At 38.8% G+C, this 20,128-nt stretch overlaps 1 protein-coding gene across 7 annotated transcripts in view; it reads left to right on the top strand.

Annotated features, from left to right (window-relative positions):
* Positions 1-20,128, top strand: part of PTPRD (protein tyrosine phosphatase receptor type D) — a 1,574,709-nt gene that overhangs the window by 1,150,327 nt on the left and 404,254 nt on the right. For 5 of the 7 annotated variants that reach the window (XM_082842820.1, XM_082842821.1, XM_082842823.1 and 2 more), the window contains one exon: positions 8,704-8,870. In XM_082842820.1, the coding sequence (XP_082698946.1) occupies positions 8,807-8,870 (64 nt within the window). In that variant the 5' untranslated portion in view covers positions 8,704-8,806. Of the gene's footprint in view, positions 1-8,703; positions 8,871-20,128 lie in introns of those variants that run through there. The other 2 variants (XM_082842818.1, XM_082842819.1) reach the window with 1 other exon arrangement.

Below are 20,128 nucleotides of genomic sequence, written 5' to 3'. Positions count from 1 at the left end.
CGAGAAAGAAAATTGGTTTGGGTCCTAAACCTCTCCTGAGACTAACCAGATGTGTGTCGTGAGGTTATTAATTTCATTATGTCCTTTCACTTCATTGTCTGTTACATGAGGGGGTTGCCCAAGATGATCTGTAATTTTTCTGCTTTTTATCAATCATGGTTTCATTCATGGAGAAGGGTAGATGCGAAGAAGGCACTAACGATAAAGAGTACAATATAACTAAGAAAATAAATATGCCGGTGAGAGAGGAGGAGAATGTATATTGAATATCTATGATCGATATTTGTTCTCTCTGCCCTTTCTTTAGGTTGTGTTTCTGTTTGGTTAATAACCATTTATTTGGTTTCTCCACATAGAACTTAACTCTCCTATGTATGGTGTTCATAGGTTTTCACAGAGATATGGGATAAGTCATGGGGACAACACTGGGGAAATGAAGAGAAGATGCTTTAATTCCACATTCCCCAGCCATTCATGATGACCTCTCACAATTCTCCTGTCTGTTGCTGACAGTGAAGTGAAAGAACTTTCCTTGGAACCGAATATTTCTATCCTGGGACTGTTCCCTCAGAGAAGAGCTAAGCTCCCATCATAAGGAATGGGAATTACATCTATTCACTGACAGACATCAGTGCAGTCTCTGCCCTATTTAACAGATTCATCCTTTTAATTGGTGACAATGTTTATGTTCTCTAAGGCTGTGAACTGACCTTCCCATAAGGCAAGCCAACTTCAGTTCTAGCTTAGGACAAAAAGGGAACTGTGGGAGCCATCCATAGTGTTTTGACTTCCATACCCAGAAATTCAAATCTAAAACTGCACTGGAAACACCGAAAATTGATGGATTTAGAAAATAATATACTAGAAACAGGCCTTGAAAAGTCCCATTTTTTTTTTTAATTAAAACTTTTTCTTCAACATTAATGAACTGTTCTAGGACATTGTTTCCCACCTTTGGCACTGTTGACATTTTGGTCCAGATAATTTTTTGCTGTGGAGGGTGGTGTTGTATACTGTAGGATATTTAACAGCATCCCTGGGCTCTACCCCTTAGGTGCCATTAGCACTCCCCTTGCATCGTGACAACCAAACATGTCTCCAGACATTGCTAGTTGTCCGCTGGGGAAGGGGCAAAATGATTTTCAGTTGAGAGCCACTGGTCTAGAGCTTTGATCACTCTGAAGATGGAATTATAGATGTAACACCTGTGAATAGGCAAAATCAGTTTCTGTTGAGCTATAGTAATGAAGTATTTAAAAACTATTATATACTATTATTAAAAGACCCTTTGTTTTAAAAATAATCTTAAGGAAAAAAGTAATCATTGCTAAAGGGAGTGGTAAATTCTCCACAAAATGAATTTTAAAAATTACTTTTCATAGTAAATAAGTAAAATAATTGTCATGTATTGCTAGATTTCTACTCTGTATTGATGTAAATAAAACAAATTAAGTGGACATAAGAATAATTAAAACCTTATTACTCATAATGTATTTTAAAAGCAAAATGTAGTTTAAACAAAATGCATTTAAAAATATACTCTTTTGTTTTTTAAGATAATAAAAAAGAAAATCAGGAGTAATGAATTCAGGAATGATGGTTTCACATCCATTTAGAAATGCCCAGAGATTAAAGCAATATAATCTGTGTTCTGCTTTTTGGGTAAGAGTGACTGGGTTACATATCTGTCTATACTTTGCAAGATTGATCAGTTTCTCACTTTTAAAATGTGTTTTAGGAAGAATGGAACAAATAACAGAGTTTTAAAATGTATTTTAGGAAGAATGGAACAAATAACAGAGTCCAACAGCATGTTGAATAGACTTGTATTTTAACTTCCATTGCAAGTTTCCACTAGTGTTGTATAAAACTGGATAGAAGTTACCACACGCAATAATCACTTAAAGACATTACATGCTTCTTCTAAAGCTATCCTACTTTTCAAATCAGAATTATATTTCTGTTTGTAAGGGAAAAAATAGGTAGACAGAGAGATGAGAGGTTTTTTTTTTTCCCCTATCTGTTCATTTCTCATGGCATACTTCATTTATATTTCCTGAAGGAGGAAGAAACGATCAAAGTTAATAATGTCATTTTGCCATTTCTGAAAGTAACTAATATTTATGGGTGCCTCAAATGTAAAGTTATTTGAAATCTTACAGGGATTCTACCAATAGTAATTTGAAAAGTGAATTATAGAAAACTCAGACGGTTGGCTTTTCTCTCTTTGTATCAGAACTAAACGTATGAAGAGTCTTTAATGTATCCATCTTGATAGGCATTGTTTTACTCTTCAGTTATTCTAATAATCTAGTTGATTTCACCGAAGGGTTATCATGTACTTACAGTCACCTGCTGTCTTCAAACTCAGTCATAGCCTAAGCCAAAAATGAGATGATTGAGTTATTTTTATGTATTTATACATAATATCTCATAAACCCTCTCTGGGTTTTTCTTTTTCTCCCAATTTATTGTCATGAAAACATGTTTAGGGCAAAATAGAGTTCTGACATGATGTGCTGTTATGGGAAAGAGTATAATTTAAGGAGTTTTCAGTTTATTTCATAAAAGTAATTCCTTATATTCTTTAGATTCCTTGTAGTCTTTAGATTCAGAGGTATATTGGATGTGTTTAATTTAATGACATTCTTCTATTGCCCTTTTTTAATCTCAGCACTGTTTTCCATAGTCGAGGCTTTCGGTGCTGCATGTCTTTAAGAATGTACTGTCCATATTCCTCATTGATATTAATTAATTGAATGTGGCCATTTCATAAGCATTATACACATAATGTCATATGGATGTGTAGAAGTATCCTTGCCTTTCCCGTCTATGAAATGTGGTGTTTCTTTGCTGTCAAAGTTCCCATTTCTATTATATCCCAAACAGGGACTTTTCATAGTGGGGAATACAGCTCTTCTGGCTGTGATAATGAAATACCCATCTTTTTCCTTTTAATTACAATGTTTCTGTTTGGACATTTTCCAGTTACACACTTGACCACTCATTGATCTCCCACATTTTATGAAGTAGTTTGAAACAATGAAATGATTGTTTTTGGCAGTGTGAGGGTCAGGGATGGGGAAGTAAGTGACCCAGAGCTTTAAGTGGGTTTCCTCACCTAACCCAGTGAACCCTTAGAGTCTAATTATTTGGAAGCCAAGGACTACATGGACTCAGGATTCCCACCTGATTGTTTCAGTTTACAACCCGGAAAACGTAGGCTTTGTTTATAGCTGTGCTCTTCAGTGCTGTTGAAAAATGAAGCTATGGTCTCTGCTGTCCAGTGGGGCACCCGCTATCCTCATGGGGCTATTTAAGCTTAAACTTAAATACAGGAAAATGTTTACTTCCCCAGTTATACTAGCTATGTTTACAGTGGTCAGTTATTAGTGCAGATAAAGAATCTTTCTATCCTGCAGAAAGTTTGATTGGATAGTGCCGGAGGATTCTTGTCCTAGACCATGATAAACTGTTTAGGGGACTATCTTCTCTTGGAAAATTCTTGTGAATAAGTGAAATGTTGAAAGTTGATTTGTGTTTTCTCTTTTCTTTTTGTGTCCTTGTAACTGTGTGCTGAAGGCACAGGAAACTCACAGGGTGCCATCAGAAGTCTCTACCGGGCTTGCTATAAACTACAGGCCACAGCAGCCCTGCTTGTGTCTCTTTTACAAATCAGTTTCCTGGTAGCACATCCTCCCTACAATTTTTTTTTTCTTTCTCTTAAATGGTTGGAAATCTGTTCTAGTTGATTTATAGAGGCCTGATTGGTTTGGGAGTTTGATAAAAAGAAGTCACAGCATTTAGGGATTTCCTCCTTACCACACCATCTCCCCAACTTAATGGGTATATGCTCAGGTTAAATATCATTACCAGGGGCTTCCCTGGTGGCGCAGTGGTTGAGAGTCCACCTGCCGATGCAGGGGACACGGATTCGTGCCCCGGTCCGGGAAGATCCCACATGCCACGGAGCGGCTGGGCCCGTGAGCCATGGCCGCTGAGCCTGCGCGTCCAGAGCCTGTGCTCGGCAACGGGAGAGGCCGCAACAGTGAGAGGCTGCGTACTGCAAAAAGAAAAAAATATATATATCATTACCATATTGTTGCTTCTAAGATGTCTAGAATTGAAAGTATAGGGTTACTTTAAGACAGAAAGAAGCAAGATGTATAGGGATAAATAATATCTAGTGAAAGCAGTATTTTTTTAATGTACTTACGGAGATTTTTTGGAAAAAAAACTTAGTTCTTTCCCTTTCTCTCCCTCTTCTCAGAATAATGGTTTGATTCTTTAACTTTCTCCTAGACTGACCAATGTAAGTTTTAAAAATAACTTTTAAGGTTACAAACTCGTGGATTTTAGTGTGATGTGTTCCATTTCATTGCAGTTGTTATTCTTTTTGCCACTCAGATTTTCCTACATTTGACTGATGTAGGAACCAAGCCTCGTCACCTTGGCTCATCTTTTTGGATATAACCTGGTAGTTCCTGAAAGCCTCCTTGCTTCCTGGTATGGCAAGATGTTCCATGCTCGTTTTGCACATTTCCTGCAAAAAACCTACAGTCACTCATTTCTCTAAGGGACTTGTAGGATATCTTTTTAAAAAGAAAAGCCTTTTTTTTTTTCTCTTATGTTAACAGAATCTACAGAAACACCAACAATACAGAAAGCTGAAAACAATCCTTAAACATTCATATCAGTTTGAATATAAATATACTTATTATAGAAAAGGGTTCCAATGTTAAATTGAAGATAAAGAGTTAGGTGTCAGCTAATCAGATCACTTGAAGCAGTGATATAAGACTCAGGGCAAGTGTATTTTTCTTGTTTCATTTCAAATTAAATTGCACACACTGGCCCTCTGAGCTGTTAGTTTCTCTAACCACACATGTACATAAATAGAAAAGTAGATATTGAGCTGATTGGAAATCAACAAAATTATTGTTAACATCTTTGTGCTGTGAGCACTGAGAAATCAGAGAGTTTTAAATATTATTTTTAGCTCATCTAGATGGTTGTTTTATCTGCCAGTCCCAGTTAATAAAAGACACAAAGGGCAAGGTAGGTAAAAATCACGGAGTTAACCCCTGCTGAGGGCTATTGCACAAATGCAGAATAATTTATGATGTAAGCTAAACCATGGTACTTTTAGTATCTCCAAACCCCCTTTCTTGCCCTTTTCATTGCAGCGAGCTTGGCTACCCTTTCTTTAGGGTAGGGAACTACTTATAACATTGTAGTTTGGAAACTACTTATAACATTCATTCATCCTCATTCTTTTCTTTTTTTTTCCTTTTTTTAAAAAAAAACATTCGTTATTTGTTTATTTGGCTGCACCGGGTCTTAGTTGCGGCACGCGGTATCTTCATTGCGGAGTGCGGGATCTTTAGTTGTGGCATGTGGGATGTTTTTTTTTCTTTAGTTGCAGCATGTGGGCTCTTTTACTTGCGGCATGCAGGCTCTTCGTTGTGGGATCTAGTTCCCTGACCAGGGATCGAACCCGGGCCCCCTGCATTGGGAGTGCAGAGTCTTAACCGCTGGACCACATTATTTTCACTGAAAATGTTTTCTTAAAAATCTACTGGCCATTTTTGTTCCAAAATTCAAATTCCACCTTACTAATACACAAGCCAGCATTTTCCTTTTGGCAAAGTTTCTATGTAATAAACAAGATACAGAGTGGAGATTGGCCAGAATGAACATCTAGAATTGGTTTTATCTTTACACCTCTGATCTCCTTTCGTCATATCTCGGCCAAGGGCATAGCCCATTTAAGTAAAAATAGGTATGTTCACATCTGCGTTCATTTCTAGATCCTATCACTGTTTAAAGTCAGAGGTAACATTTGTAGGTTCGTTTGAAAGAACTTAGTCTTCTTATGGCGCTCCAGTTGAGAAGGGGGAGAGCCAAATCACCTCTTTCCTGAGAGAGCATTTCATACATCTCCATCTCTGTGATTGCATCGAGTCATTATGTAGCAGTTGGCTCTGATACGCTTGCACAGACACAAATTGAGTCTGACAGGACTGATGTCTCCTGGACTTTGCTGTCATTTGAAATGCTGGCATGAGGGTGGGAGCAGTGAAAGGGGGAGAGGGAGAGAGCTGATTCCTTTAGCACTTCTTCTATAAAGTTTGGAGAATTTTAACATTTGATAGCTGTGAACTGCTTGATAAGTTGTTTTCCAGATGAGATAGATAACAATAGCTGATCCGGAGCAGCTGGCTAGCTTTTGGTTTCAAGTACATGCGTTTCAACGTACAATTTGCTTCTTCATGCCACCTACAAATCTGTTGAAAAGGAAAAAAAGGCTGTCTAGTGGAATGGTAATTAGAATGGTCATACCCCCTCCTTTTAGTTTTATCTTTCCTGTGTTCACACCATTCATTCATAGTAATGAAAAAGATAATATCTTTTTTTTTTTTTTTTTTTTTTTTTGCGGTACGCAGGCCTCTCACTGCTGTAGCCTCTCCCGTTGTGGAGCACAGGCTACGGACGCGCAGGCTCAGCGGCCATGGCTCACGGGCCCAGCCGTTCCGCGGCATGTGGGATCTTCCCGGACCGGGGCACGAACCCTGTCCCCTGCATCGGCAGGCGGACTCTCAACCACTGCACCACCAGGGAAGCCCAGATAATATCTTTTTAAAAAAATTTTTATTCTCATGCTCAAGCTTAGTTTCAAAAAAGACACACTACAGTATCTGCATTAACAATAATTTTTAAACTGAAAGTTATTTTAAGTTTTTAGGTTATTTCTGGATGTCTCTAGTATTTTGTGTCAAGAATTTTATGTGTTTCAGATATTCTTAGATGCAAAACTTAAAGGTATACTGTTTCATTGGCAAACAAATTCTGATTGTCATTCTCAAGTTCTTCTCACAGTGACAGAGGAAGCAGTAACATTAAATATGCCCTTTCTTTCTCTCTTTATTAAGAGCCTATTCTGTACAAAATGTTGTGCTAGATTTATTGAAGGTTCTGTAGGAACTATCATTTATCACCCCAAGAGCCATACTTCAAATTGCTTGGAGCCAGTCAGTCATCACTTCCATTCTTTTCCATTCCCACCAGGACCACCATCACTCTTATGGTCTGTGTTACTTCTTACCTGTGACTCTTGATAATAGTGTTCTGTAAATCATCCCACATTCAGCTGTCAGTTAATCTTTTCAAAGCTTCATTCTATATTGTTCTTCTGCTCCAAAACATTAAATAGCTCCCTTTGTGGTTTGCTGAAAAGAAGGCTGGTTGACTTAGGGAGGCATCCAAGGCTCTCCATGAGCTATTATTTTTTAAGCCTGAGCCATTTTCTTTTTTTTAATATACTGCAATTTTATTTCAATCGCACAAACGAAGTTAGCATGTAGGAAATTTAAATGAAACGGTACGGTAAAAATAGCAGAGAGCCAAAAACGCTAATAAGGAAGTACACCTGAAGCATGAGACATTTTCTTTTGCCTCATCTTCTTGTGGTTTCTTAATGGATCCGTCACACCAACCCAGTAGTCTCATTGTGGACCCTGGAGCACCTCCATCAGCATCACTCAGAAACTTGTTAGAAATGCAAGTTCTTGGACCCCCAGCACAGACCTCCTGAATCACAAACTCTGGTGGATGGGTGCCCAGTTACAAGCCTTCCTGGTGGTTCTGATGCATATAGATATTTGGGAAGCCCTGCTTCAGGCCAACCAGGCAACTCACCTTTGCCAAAGCTCCTGTTTCACTGCCCTGCCTTTGTATAGAATTCCTGGAATGCCTTTCCTTTCTTTTGGTAAAATTCTGCCTGTACTCCAAGGCCCAGTTGGAGACGCCGCTTTTTCCATGATGTCATTCCTAATCCTGAATTTCATGGCATTATTTGGCTTTCCTTCCTGGCACTAATCACGTATTAACTTGTCCTAGTCATCCAATGTGCCTGTATTATTTTCCCTCCTAAACTGGAAAGTCACAGACGATGGACTCTGACTCATTTTTGTATCTTGCGACACGAAGTGCTGTGTAGCAACTCTGATGTCTTGCACGCAGTAGGCTCTCCCAAAACAGGCTGTGGCTTATTGATTTTACATAGAAAGTTGAGAAACCTAAGCCGTTGCCCAGGAGGCATATAAAAATCCTGTAAGTCAAAGTGGCTGTTGCTAGCTATTGTTTTGACTTATTGAAGCCAAACTAGACTCAAATGTGATGCGTCTTCAGGGAAGAAGCCAAATGTGATGGTGTAAAAAATTCTAACCTCTACTGTTTAGCTGGAGAAGTTGAATTAGCAGATTTCACCTGGTGCCAGGAAAGCAACTTCCATTATTCTGCCAATAATAGACTTTTATCCTGCATGGTGGAGCTTCTCTTAAATCTTGCTTGTAGCATTGATGGACTTTCTTCCACCTATGTAGTCATGTAATATTTCATAAGAAGTGACAGGTTCTTCTCATAGAACGTTGCCCAAAAGGTGGCATGAGCAGAGAGTGAAATTCTCTAGAGGGGTTGGCTTCAGGGTGGCCTGAGCATGGGAGCAAGGTCAGCCTGGGGAGTCCCATTTCACAAACCAGGTTGTTTGCTTCCTCATCCAAAGGTGTCATGGTTCCCATTTATGGTGTATCAACAGTGTTTTGCATCTCTCGTGGTGGTTGTGATGGAACAAGGGGAGAAGAGTGAGAGTCTAAGTGTCTTTGTGTTTTCTTCCCTTTCTTTTCTTTACCTCTCCCTCTACAGGCTCTGAAGGTGTTCCAGCTGAAATTTTAGATCGGTCCGGCTCGCTGCGGCTTCTGCGGCAGTGATTCCAAGCTGCCAGTGTGTGCTGGTGCCGAGCTGCAGGATGGTGCACGTAGCCAGGCCGCTGCTGCTGTTCCTTGCCTTCTTCCTCCACGCGGATGCTGAGAGTAAGCCATTCTCCCATTCTCTAGGGGGCTATAATGAGTGGTTTTGTTTGCAGTTGTCACCACGCTCAGGGCCTCTGAATATGTTTCCTTTGGAAGTAAATCCTGAGACCCTGTGGGATCCTCCTTGGCTACCAGCCAGCCTTTCAAAGAGATTATTGACATGGCTTGCTTACCATTTCCTCTCTGTCTTAATGCCCTTTTTCTTGTGCATCTAACCGCTCCTACTGTTTTGTCTTTCTTTTTTTCTTTCTTTTTCTTGATACTCTTACCAGCCCAGTAGCAAAAGGTATTATGAGACCGATGATACAACGCAAACTGGGATTAACCAGTTGGTGGTGCCAATAAGTAAATATTGCTCAGACCCATTAGAAATTTCTTTAGTTTTGTGGCTATTTCTGTGTTTAGAAAAATGTGCAATGTCACATTGAGCCCAATTAAACTTCCAAGCCCTTGTAGCTGTCACAGCAGCTGTTCTAATGTACCGTTTCCGACAGCTGTCGTGGAGTACAGTATTCAAAGAAATCAAGCAGAACTGACAACTTTGTGGCTGGATGAAGGGTGTGGAAGTGTGAGGAGAATTCTGTGGAGCACAGACCCCAAAGTTTGGATTATTGGACTCAATTTGTGAAACTGAGATTGTGGTCAATTAGCTTGCCAATTAATGAGAAGATCCCATCTCCTTTGTAATTAGGAAATCATTAGGCCTACCTTGTTTACATACGTTTCTTTTCCCATCTGTCCTTTGGATTTTTTGGAAGAGGCAGTACTGGAAAAAGGCATGTCTCTGGCTTGTAGTTACCAACACGTCTGGTCCCGAGTAATGGTTTAACTCATATGAGAGTCAGCCATTCTCTTCGGGAGTCCCCTTGGTACTATTAAAAAGTGTAACGTCTGCAGTCATTACCTTTTCCCTCCACTGACTATTTCAGTGAGATTAAATTTGATTCATGTTAAAGATGTTTCGAAGACAAGGATCCTGTGTCATGTTGGCCCTTACCTGTTAATTGCGTTTCAACAAGAATTTCCTCAATGGCAGCCCATTTCTTTGTTTAAATAGGGCTCTATTTTTTAAAGAGAGCTTTCCAGGAGTGAAAGGAATACTGTTAATAATAGGATACATATGGAACATGCATGTTTTAAGCACAACATTTTCTGGTTAATAATGTATATAGTCTCCTAATTAGCACTTGGGAGTGTGGGTTTAAGGTGAAGCCAAGGAATTTCGAGTACAATGCCAGCAAATAATTAACTGGGAAAAGACCCAAATGAAAGATGCTTGTGTTAAAAGCCGTTTATGTCAAAATGTATTTTAAAGTTGAAATCTAAATTTAGTGTTTTAAAGAAATCAGGCATATGGCTTTATTTTTCAGTTTTGGCTAGAGTGAAAAAGTAAGTTGTTTTACAATTGTTAGCTTTCGGCAAAAGCATATTAAGGCCGTGGGACCTGACTTTAATATCAGATCTCAGTTAGGGATGTTCTTAAAGTTATTAGATCTAATTATCATATATTCATGAAGTTATCCTTCCAGATGAGTAAGCATATTCTCTTACTGAGAAGCTTTGCTTTTGCTTAATTCTCTGGTGGAAAGTGGCAGACAGATATCAAGCATTGAGGAACAAGTACTTTTAGACTTTTAAATTATGTGTATTTTTTTTTAAAAAAATTAATTAATTTTATTTTTATTTATTTTTGGCTGCTTTGGGTCTTCATTGCTGCGCGCGGGCTTTCTCTAGTTGCGGCGAGCGGGGGCTACTCTTCGTTGCGGTGCGCGGGCTTCTTGTTGCGGTGGCTTCTCTTGTTGCAGAGCGTGGGCTCTAGATGTGTGGGCTTCAGTAGTTACGGTGCGAAGGCTCAGTAGTTGTGGCGCGTGGGCTTAGTTGCTCTGCAGCATGTGGGATCTTCCCGGATCAGGGCTCGAACCCGTGTCCCCTGCAGTGGCAGGTGGATTCTTAACCACTGTGCCACCAGGGAAGCCCTAAAATTTAAAATTATGGTTTAAAAACAATCTAGACTATAAATGATCATCACCTGCTCCTCCTCTTGCTCGTCCCCTTCTCTGTCTTTCTCTTCTACTCTTTCATCCATTTCTTATCCAATAGAGTCTTAAGCAAGAAATAACAAAGGCCTGAGTGAATTAGCGATTGTTAGTTAAATTAAGATATTTACCATGTTATATATTTACATGATAGCAGTTTTCAACCTCAAGATGTAACCTGCAAAAGAATCCCTTCTCTCTCACTTTTCCCTTCGCAGCTACAAAGAGGGAGAGGCTTCTTCTTTGCCAAATTAATTTTGTGTGGTTTTGCCCTATCTCCTCAACCTTACTTCAGGATATTTTCCCTTTAACAGATTCATTTGGCATTGCTGAATAGCATATGTAACCTGAGCATTCCTGGGGAAAGAGGAAAAATTGGCCATATTTTTTAAGGTACATTTTAAAAGAAGAAAGAACATCCCTTAGTAATCTACCCGAGGATATTCCTGGTACATGAAAGCACACGGTAGGGTCTGAGATATAATTTTAGCCACTAAGAATGTTTAAAGAACAATTGATGAAATAGGATTTAGATTGTAACCCATTAAATTGTGCCATTAACTTCTCTTAAAAGCCTAAAAAAAATCAAGATACAAGTAGCACTGAAGAAAAATTTGATTTCTTCACCATCATAGAAAGATGATATTTCTCAGGCTTGTATCAGCTGGGTCACTGATTTGTTTCCCTACACTTTCATTAGCACATCTAGCCACATATATATATTTTTTCTTTTACCTAACTGTATTTTGTATTCATACAAGGGATCAGGAGTTATGTTTCAGACTTTAATAATAGCTTAGCCACTCAAGAACTATGGGAATTTTTTTTTTTTTTTTAATGTTGCTCTCTTTTGAAGAAGAGGATGATATGCAGGTGGGGAGTGGAAAGAAGCCACTCTAGGGTGCCATGTTAACTTAGTGTGTTCAGCTCGCTGCCTTTTGAAACGATTAACTCTGCAGAGCTGAGGGGTGAGGCTTACAATCCGCTGTGTGGAACACCATAGAAAAGTGCTGGTGTGATGTCGCATTAGGTAGAAGAGCTCTCACGAACCTTGGTTCAAACCCAGGTTGAAAAATTGTGATAATATCCCTTTAGCAGAAAATTATAGTCTTTGCCATTGCCCATTTGAAGTGCCCTGCCGATCTCCACTGTTATTTCAAAAGGCTAGATGTGTGCATGGATCCTGTTTCTTTTTGTTCCTAAGTCTGGAGTGCTCGAAATGATGTCACTCATTGCTTCTTGAATGCACATACACATGGTAGAACTGTGGTCCCGGGGAGGAGTCAAGTGTGACTTCAGTTTGAACACTAGGAGTAGCCCTTCCTCGTGCCAAGCTAACCAGTTTTCCATAGTGGTTTGACTGAGGTCAATTCAGTGATGCTGTGCATGCAAATTCTAGATGAATTTAGATTGTATTATATTAATATAATCCTGGGGTAATTTTTTTTTTTTTTTTTTTTTTTTTGCGGTACGTGGGCCTCTCACTGCTGTGGCCTCTCCCGTTGTGGAGCACAGGCTCCGGACGTGCAGGCTCAGCGTCCCTGGCTCACGGGCCCAGCCGCTCCGCAGCATGTGGGATCTTCCTGGACCGGGGCACGAACCCGTGTCCCCTGCATCAGCAGGCAGACTCTCAACCACTGCGCCACCAGGGAAGCCCAATATTTTTCTTTTGACTGAGTTTTCGTGATAGTTTATGGTAATTTTATGTAGCTTTAGTTTGCTATTTACCAGTTCTTTTTCTTTTCTTTTTTTTTTTTTTAAACTAAAGACAGGCCAAGAATCTGCTGTTAGTATATTCTTTTATCAAACTGGTTTCACTATGATGAAATCTCTTACATTCTAGACCTGAGTTTATGCTTTTTGGCCACTGTCATTGGACCTGAGTGTTTACTGGATCTTCATTATAAACACAGCTCTTGATAGTTGAATTCCTAAAATGGTTGAGTTCATCCTTTTTCTGTTGCTTTTTGCCATTTTTCTGTCTCAGATGGTGAACACACCCTCATTTTCCATCCTTATTGTGAAGGAACCTCGCTGTAGTCCCCATCTACTCACTATATTTCTGCCCTATGTGAAAGCAATTAGTTTTCTTTTATTCCCCCTCTGGTAGTATATCACTCTATCCAATGGAACTTTATTTCTTTGGCATTAGAGAGCAGACTGACATCAATGTTGTAAGTTAACCATTTTTTCCTTACTTGTTTTCTGGTGGGCAGCATAGGGTAATGGTGAATAAAGTAAGCTCTGAAAGCAGAGTCTGGTTTTAAATTCTGGCTGTGTTTTTGTAATCTGGAGCATGATGCCTCATGCTCTTTCTCTGAGTTTTCCTATCTTAAAAATGTGGGTGATGAGTGATGATGGTGATGGTATAGTGTAGGGCCTACTCTTGGGTTTTATGAGGAATAAATGAGTTAATGTAAAACACAGATCAGCAGATAACACATGGTAGATATTTACTAAATGTTATCTATCATTATTCAAAAACATTCAGCCAACATTTTTATTGAGTACTTGTGTTTAGGTACTGTGCTAACATTATTTAATTTGATACAGATCATCAAAATTTGGACAGTTGATAAACCATATTTTCCTGCAGCGTGTTAAAGTCCCCAGCTTGCTTCCCTATAAAAAGTTCTATACACAGGAGATTCTTATAAACTCTTGTCCCAGGAGTTAATCTGAAGATGAAGAGGGAATAATATGAAGCATATCTGCTTTTTCAAGCTTAGGAAATAACCAATTTAAAGTTAATTTTCGTGGGTCTAATGGATAATGGAAAGCGTTTCCATCTTCCTGTTTTGTTGCTTCCTGTAGTGAATTTTCTTGAGCTGCTCTGAGGGAGGAGCTATAGATGTTTACTGTAAGCACATACAGAAACACATGGGACACTGGTCCAGTAGGCTGGAGATGGAGGTAAACAAGGTAAGGAAGAAAGTGAGTGGCTTTTGCTATGACCAGAAATTATTCTTCAGAAAACAAAATTAAAGGAAAATGATTAGATTGAAGGGCAGGGCAAATGATTCCTTTTGCGTTCTGCCGAAATCACTTCCAAGAAGCAGCCTGTCAAGAAGTTAGACCTCCAAAATGAAGTTAGGAATGGAAAGACTGTCTTTCTTATGTCATCAAAATGCATTCCTCCCAGTAGACAGGGCCATTTCAGAATGAGAACATTCATAGATCATCAAAAATGTCCTTTAGTTTTTTTTTTTTTTAGATTACGGGTGTTTAGGTATGTGTGATGTGTGTATTCACGTATGTATGTATGTACTTAGATCACAGACCATTCAATCAACTTTTAAAAGGTAAATTGCTTGGGATGATGAAAATGAAATGTTCTAAAATGAGATTGGGGTGATGGTACTAACTGGGTACAAACATACTAAATACCATTGAATTGGACACTTTAAATGGGTGATCTGTATGTGTGTGAATCATATTCCAATAAAGCTATTTAAAAATGAAAAGGTAAACTGCTGCTTAATCCAGCTCTCTGGTTAGATTCTCTTTGGTATATGTCACCTGAATGAAAAGTGTTCTGGTTCCTTCAGGCCAGTTAGAATAGATGTGCTCATTGAGGAGAGCAGGAAGAAAGCCAGTTCATTTTTCCATGCTTATCAATGCCTTGCTTGTTTTCCTTTTATCTGAATTTACAGAGGTGTGGCAAAATGAAAACCTTACTGCTCCCTCCTCCTTCCTCCCCTCACTTTAAAGTAGCAAAATTAGCAGAATCCAGCTGTCTACAGCAAGAAAAATATTCCAGCTATTTGACTGATCCTTTGGTCCCATTGCAGAGTTTTCTGTAGCTTTCTGAATTAATTGCTCCCAGCAGAGCTGTACCTATCTAGTAAGGTTAAGAATATGTCGCGTAATCAACACATGTGTACACTTCAAAGCATTTTATTGTGTGTAGAGGGACTTGCTTTTTCTAAGAAAAACCAAAGTATGATATATTTGTTATCTCTGATCTCTGTTTGCGATGAGGGCCCTCAGCTTGAAGGATAGAACGATATCTGAAATATCGGTGAATTACTTCTTGTTATTGCTAATAGCCTGGTGATATTTGATTATACTGTTCTATGATTTCCTCATTTCTTTCCCATCATATTCTTAGTTTCTTCAATTTTCCTGACGTAGCTGCTATTTACCTGATTCATTTCGAGTAAGTTTGACTTGGTTGGGAGCCCGCCCTCTTCTGCCTATGTTGTCCTGCTTCAGTAAATTCAGAAAACCCCCAACCAGTGTCCAACTTGAAATGAAGAATCAAAGAGAGAAGTACTAGTGATCGGGTGGAAACCAATTCTCTTACTTATAATTTTGCTTTTTCTCTTTTCCTCAGTTTGCTTTAGATTTATTTATTCATTCGTGAAACCAGCAACCAGTGTGTGTGTGTGTGTGTGTGAGAGAGTGTGTGTGATCACGTGTCCCTGCTACATGGAAAGCTTTGTGCATAATGGTAGGGATATAAAGATTTAAAAAAGTGTGGTCCCGGGCTTCCCTGGTGGCGCAGTGGTTGAGAGTCTGCCTGCCGATGCAGGGGACATGGGTTCGTGCCCCGGTTCGGGAAGATCCCACATGCCGCGGAGCGGCTGGGCCCGTGAGCCATGGCCGCTGAGCCTGAGTGTCCGGAGCCTGTGCTCCGCAACGGGAGAGGCCACAACAGTGAGAGGCCCGCGAACCGCAAAAAAAAAAAAAAAAAAAAAGTGTGGTCCCACACCAGCTTGTAATCTACTTTCAGAATTCGTAGCTCACTTTTCAGAACTCTCTCAAGCAATATTCTCAGATTTCATCTCCAGGCAGGAAGTAGCGCTTAAGAATATGGACTTGTACCCATGTTCAGATCCTGCCTCTGCAGTATAGGTGTTCTGACCATGTGCAAGTTACAAATCTCTATGTGCCTCTCATCTGTAAAATGAAGATGGAAAATGGCACACACTTGATATGGTTATCATAGGGATTAGAGAACTCGCAAAGCATTTTGAATAATAGGATTAAATATTCACTAAAAGTTGTGCTTTTGCTTTTTTCTCATCAGCTTGCCTCATTTCCAAATTAGAAGCATCCATGTTTAGATCTCTGTGGACATTGATGATCCCATTAACTTTATGATTTGAGCAGTATCTTTTAAAAATGTAAATATGTATCATTATATATGCAATTATGCCTCCAAAGGGCATTGACTGATTGACACATTTGTGTATTTAATACTCCCTCTAGTAAGTGTTTATTGGACACATTTCCTGTGTCAAGCATTGAGGTAACTACTGGGTATACAATGGTGAGATAAAGAGATATGATCCCTGCCCCTAGAGGGCTTAAACTCTAGTGGGATAGACAAATATTTAACATTACTCTCAAAACGTTCATACTTTCTAACTGTGATAAATGTTTTGAGGGAAGAGAATAGGGAGGTTAGTGTCTCAGCTATTCAGAAGAGCAATAAAAAACGTTACGAAGCAGCAATTTATTTCTTGTTTATTGTGAAATAATTTTAGACTTGAAAAAAGTAAAAATTGTACAGGAATTTCCCAAGTACCTTTCACCCATATTTCCCCAGTAATGATATATTATGCAATAACATTACATTATCAACATCAGGAAATCAATATTAGTATGATACTATTAACCAACTACAGATTTTACTAGCTTTTACATCAATATATTTTTGTAAAGGTGTAGTTCTGTTAAGTTAGATCACATGTATAGCTCTGAGGGAATGATTTTTGAGCTAGCACCTGATGGATGAATAGACATTAACTAAACTACCCCTGAAAGAGCTGTTAAGGTTCAAGAAAGAACATGCTCTTATACTGCAAGACAGGATAACCTAGTGTGTTCTGGTGACTGAAAGAATGGATGTGACTGGATCGCAGATGCTGAGAAGGAGGAATTAATCAAATAAGGATAGACAAGTAAGCAGGACCATCTAATGCAAGGCTTTAGAACTTGTTCAAGGTCTTGGTTTTTATTCTAAGGACAACTGGGGGAGTGACAGCAGAGATGTAAAAAAACATCTGTGTGGTAGCAGGGTAGAGAAATCCTCTGAAGCCAGGCCAGCCAGAGTGGCCTTGAGATCTTTTAAGGGTCTAGTTGAATGTTAAGGAAAAGAAGGGGAACAGGGGAGAAGAGTGGTGGAGGTTAGGAAGGCCAGACTGCCTTGAAACTTAAGAAATAATGTTAGTTGACTTTTATTGAGCTACAGTCTCCTAAAACCTGAACTACCTACAGATTATTATAATTCTGAGTGAAAGAGAAAGCCAAGCTAATGAGGAACATGTAACTTTTTATTTTTAACATGTCATTTTTTTCCAAAAGTATATCACTGCTCATTCTTATGATTTCTCTTTTTGTTTGTTCAGGTAATTTTTTAAAACTTACCTTTATGTTAATATATTTGTAAAAAAAAAAGTACTGTGGAATCCAGAATCAGTTTAAGAATGTGAATGAAGTTTAAAACCTTACTAGAATGGGTATTTCAATTTAGTTTCTGTTCTCCAATGAAAGTTTTAAATTCACTCTACGAGGTGTGATGGATTTTGCATAATCACAACATAGTGTTGTGATAATTGTTTTATACTACATTTATTCAATGAGACATTAAAATACACTAAGCACTTATATCTTCAGATTAAAAAATAGCACACAATACATTACTTTTGAGCTATAAGCACAGAAAGTATAACAAGCCAATTAAACTTAATATATTCTAGTAGTTTTTCTTTTCTTTCTTAGTTGTTGTTTTTGCTGTATTCAAGTTGCTTATAAAGGAGTGAGAGAAAAATAAATTGCTGTTGTTTGTCTACCATTAAAAGAGCAGACCTTAAGTGCTGCTTTTTGCCCATTGACCAGATCACTGGAACTATCTGTATTATTTATGCAGCATGGGATTTCTAAATGTTTTTTTTAACCTAAAGACAGATCTTTCTGGTAATGACAAACGTGTTAAAAAAAAATATAAACCTGCTTTTTCTCAATACACCTTTAAAGATTTTTAAATTGTTTTATATCTGGTCAAGTTTCTTAAGAACCTCATTTTAATGGGTAACAAAAGTTTACAACTTGATTTTTCAAAGAAGTTAACAAACTGCAACCACCTGTTAATAAAGGTGTTAATATTCTACAAAAGAGCAGGGAAGGCATTCTTTGCTTTCAGCTGTAGTGATTTCAGGTTGCTACAAACACCTCTTTAATGTCCATATGTATCCTTTAAAAGTAAATTTAAATCACAACATTTAATTTAAAAGTAATATTTCATTCAGTAAATGACTACTGTGTGCCCCAAACGAGCCAGATCCTGATTCGTGTTACCACAGAATTTCCATTCTAGTTGGAGTGGGGCTGGGCGGGGAGGGAAGAAACATGCAGCAAGACAAGGTTATGGACAAAAGATAAATGAACAGTGTGGCTTTGATAGTTATGAATGCTGCAGAGATAATAAAACAGGGTGATGTTCTGTGAGAGCACGGGGTGGGGGGATGTTAGGGGAGGGGACAGGGCATTCCTTCATTTTATATCAAGGAAGGTGTTGCTTAGTGAGCCCCAACACTTAAGCTGAGCGATGGGACAGCACCAGCCATGAAGAAGTGGAGTTCACTGCATCCAGGTGGATAGAACAGTGATTCACAAAAGCCTTCAGGAAAGAAGACTAGTGTGTTCAAAGGACAAAATAAGGCCTAGGAGACTGAAGCATAGTGAGTGGGAAGACATAGCTAAGAGAGCAGGAAGGGGCTAAACCATGTGGCCCTGTAGGCCTTGGAAGGAGTTGGATTGCTCAGCCGGTATGTAGGGAAACAGATCTATTCTTGGGATATCTACCTATGAAACTTGAGTTGGGCACCACTCTCCTCTACTGGGACAAAATTAATATTTCTTTCTCAAATAGTTCTTTGAAGGGTTGGTACACTCTCTGATCAGGTTGTACATTCATTTTCTAAACTGCTTGACTGAAATTTCCTTTGTACCATCCAATATAGACTTTGAACACTAAAGGCTTTGGTTAACAAAAGCAAAAATATCTGCTTTTAGCTCTTTAGCCTGGCCAGTTTTCCTTTTCTTTTATAGTAGATGATATATCTACATTGGCAACATAAAATTAAGTCTACACTTCATTTCATCAGTATCCATAGCTGGAGAGGACAAATGAAAAGCAGAGTTGTAACTGGAAGGCGATGGCCAACATACATTTGTAGAGAAGAAGGGAGCTTGAATAGGGCTTTCCTCTGTATGCTTCCATTTAGTCAAGATTATAGAAATAGGATTCCTAAGTGATTCCTATATGGGAAGTATATCCTCTATATAGATGAAATAATTTTAATAAACTCTTTCCTGGTAAACCTCTTTTATTTGGAGGAAAAACTATCGCTTATGTGATTTAACATCTTTGGACTTAGTTTTAAGCCCAGTGGGGTTGTAGGGTAATACATAACATAAGGATTATTAAACCATAACTTAAATGTGTTTTCTCTAAAATAGTACATGGGGTTAGCAACCAGATTTGGCTTAAATTCTTCTGACTCTTTGGGGATGCTTATAGCTCTTACAAGTTGCTGTGAGATTTAAGTGAAATCCTATAGGTAAAGTGCTGTGACTGCCTGATGCATGGCAGGTATTCAGTAAAGGTTCATCTTTATCCCACTGTATAAACCATAATGCCTGAGGTATACGTAGAAATCAATTATCTAGCATTTTCACCTATTGAGATGATTTTCGGTTCAAGGAATGAAGCAATATATACCTTTGAGCAGCAATAAACAAAACATAACAAAAAAGCATACATATCCTAGATTACTGTGATAACTTACAGGCTGAACTCAGTGAAATCTCTCCTCACTGTGTTTATGCCATCAATGTAGCCCAGGGTTTGTCAAGCTTAACACTACTGACATTTTGGGCTGGGTAATTCTTTGTGTTCTATGGGGACCGCCCTGAGTATTGTAGGACGTGTAGCAACATCCCTGGCTTATACCCAGTAGCACTCTAGCCCCCAGTTGTGACAACCAAAACGTCTTCAGACATTGCTAAATGTCCCCTGGGGGGCAAAGGCACCCGTGGTTAAGAACACTAACAATGTGTAAGCTCTGGTACAGAATGCTGGTACAGAGATTAGAAGAGGGAGATTCTGCCCTTCTAACAAAAGGGGGAAATTTTATCAGAAATACGATAGGCCTTTTGTAAGTTCTTAAGATCAGCTATGCAAATTGAAAAAGCTAAATCATATTTCTGTTT

Source organism: Leucopleurus acutus (assembly GCF_964270905.1).
Source record: "Leucopleurus acutus genome assembly, chromosome: 7".
Taxonomy (NCBI): Eukaryota; Metazoa; Chordata; class Mammalia; order Artiodactyla; family Delphinidae; genus Leucopleurus; species Leucopleurus acutus.
This window is presented reverse-complemented; position numbering and strand designations above follow the sequence as displayed.